Below are 2,233 nucleotides of genomic sequence, written 5' to 3'. Positions count from 1 at the left end.
GAGTGTTTGTAGCTGTGCGCTGCTTTACCTGCCATCTGATCCTCCATATGTCTTTTTTACTGCAGTGAGCCTCCATGTAGCCAAACTCCGTCAAGTATGGCATTGTTTTWATGCCATATTAGATTCGTCGTGTTGATGCATTTTGACCTGCTTCAATTTTCCGCCGCAACGCGCAAACTTCCCCAGTCACTCAGAGCGTCATAGTTTCACGTCACTTAGGATTTATTGCTGCCCGTTTGCGCAGTGTGAAGGAAAGAGGATACCAGCTGCACAGACAGGCTGCAAAATGAGATCCAGGTGATCGGTTTGTGTGATCGGCAACAAGAGACCCTGATCGGCGATCACCAATCATACACTTTTTCACGGAAATCGGCCGATTATGATCGGTGGCCGATCGATCGGCACACCTCTAATATATAGCAATAGGAAATAAATCCATTAATCTCATGGTAAATTAAAACTAGCTCAATCATTTCCATTTGTGTGATTTATTGTTTTTCTGTTTTCTTTCTTTCAACAAAAAATTGGAATTGGTGCTTCGGTCGTCTTTTTTTTTTTTGAAGAACAATTTTGTTTACAGTGACTTCATAATTCATTATATTAGTCGTTTTAATTTTTTATTTTGGATACTTAAAATGTCCTCCCGTTCAAGTGTTAAAACCTTATTGATGTTTGAGAATATGTTCTTTTATTATTACCGATATACTATTGTATAATATCGTTATCTCAAAACAACAATATCAGGGTTTATCGCAACAACTTCTGGGGCGATCCATTGTCCAGCAAAATTTGTTATAGTGACGGGCCTAACCAGAACATCTGAATAATTGAACATAAACGTAGATTATATCCGAAATTGCATATTTTACTCTTTAATACATTAACTGTCAAGTCTCCATTTTTCACGCAGAGCACGGTGTGTGTGAGTGGCAGCACCTGATCCTGTTGCACGCCGGTGTGATGTCCACATGCCTGCTCTCCACGGCGCTTCCCGTAGTTTGGGAGACGGTGTGCCTCTCCTCCAGGACGGCCAGGCCCGAGGCTGACGTCCCCTCGGAGGACACCAGGGAGGTCTCGCTCTCCTTTCCTCCATCTCCGTCGGCGCTGGCGTGGCAGTGGCTCAGAGCCCCCGAGCTGGACACGTCCTCGGAGATGCTGTCATCCGTGGACATGTTTACGGGCCCATCTGGAGGGGGTCTCTCTGACAGCTGGGAGCCAAAACAAAGAGAAAGCAGGGCTGAGTTGGAGTGAGCGTCTGAAGGCGCTGCGCAGCTGTTGCAACAGTGCCAGGAAAAGCCTCTGTAACCTTGGTTTAGGTGGGCACTATCAGTAAATCCCAGAATTACTATACAGCCGCGATATTTACACGTAACATGTCCGCTAAACATGTATTAAAACAAACTACAATAAATAAATAAATAAATAAAATGACGTTCAGGTGTCAGTGTGACGCATTAGCATCAATCTCTGTGTTTTAAGCATCAGGGGTTACGTTTCCTTTAATTTAAAAGCTAGCCTGAATACAGCATGTTTAATTAATGTACGGCTAATTAAATTAGCAGAAATAATTAACGCGGAAGAGGCAGGCAATATCACAATATATTAATGGGAGCAACATTAGCTTTCAGAGCTTTAATGTCTGTAGCACCGACACTTAAAGTTGCCAGTCCTGAATCTGTTGGACAGAGTTATCCAGCTGCAGCTAACAACACCTGCAACTAACGAGCCTTTCAAATGGTTAGCCAGTTAGCTCAGTTTGGCTAAGTTGATGTATTACAGGTTAAGAAACCCAGAGACAAGCAAGACAGGACCTACAGTAGCATTCAACTGCAAACCGCTTCACAACACCAGGCAGTGTAGCTAGTACAGCTTACACCAAATAATAGTTAACCTACCGGTTGGTTTCTAATGTTATATCCATATTTCTCTGAGAGTAGTCGGACTCGCTAGCTGTGAGCTGGTTGGCTGCTGCACTGCAGTGTTCGCTGTCCGCTGAACGTTTACAGCCCCCAACCCCATTGGTTAGAATGCGATCTGAAATACAGACGCGTGATTGGTTAGTATTTTCACATTTTATTTCTATTGGTCGAGGGAGAAGATAAAGAGTGTATAAATACCAGGCAAACCTGACAGGCGGACTACTCCAACAAAAGGATGCTAGAATCTTATTTTGACGAATAGTTGTTATTTCTATTATTTTATGCAGATCCTAAAACACTGCTTTTGAATTCTG

General features: G+C 43.1%; 1 protein-coding gene across 2 annotated transcripts in view; it reads right to left on the bottom strand.

The window, feature by feature from the left end:
- Nucleotides 1–2,009, bottom strand: part of mphosph9 (M-phase phosphoprotein 9) — an 18,968-nt gene extending 16,959 nt beyond the window's left edge. For both annotated transcript variants that reach the window (XM_008423353.2, XM_017308024.1), the window contains exons 1-2: nt 1,896–2,009; nt 937–1,208 (exon numbers count right to left, since the gene is read on the bottom strand). In XM_008423353.2, the coding sequence (XP_008421575.1) occupies nt 937–1,172 (236 nt within the window). In that variant the 5' untranslated portion in view covers nt 1,173–1,208; nt 1,896–2,009. The remainder of the gene's footprint in view (nt 1–936; nt 1,209–1,895) is intronic.
- Nucleotides 2,010–2,233: the final 224 nt, after the last annotated feature.

The sequence above is a fragment of the Poecilia reticulata genome, linkage group LG12 (genome assembly GCF_000633615.1).
Source record: "Poecilia reticulata strain Guanapo linkage group LG12, Guppy_female_1.0+MT, whole genome shotgun sequence".
Taxonomy (NCBI): domain Eukaryota; kingdom Metazoa; phylum Chordata; class Actinopteri; order Cyprinodontiformes; family Poeciliidae; genus Poecilia; species Poecilia reticulata.
The sequence above is the reverse complement of the archived record's forward strand: the minus strand, read 5'-3'. Positions and strand labels throughout refer to the sequence as shown.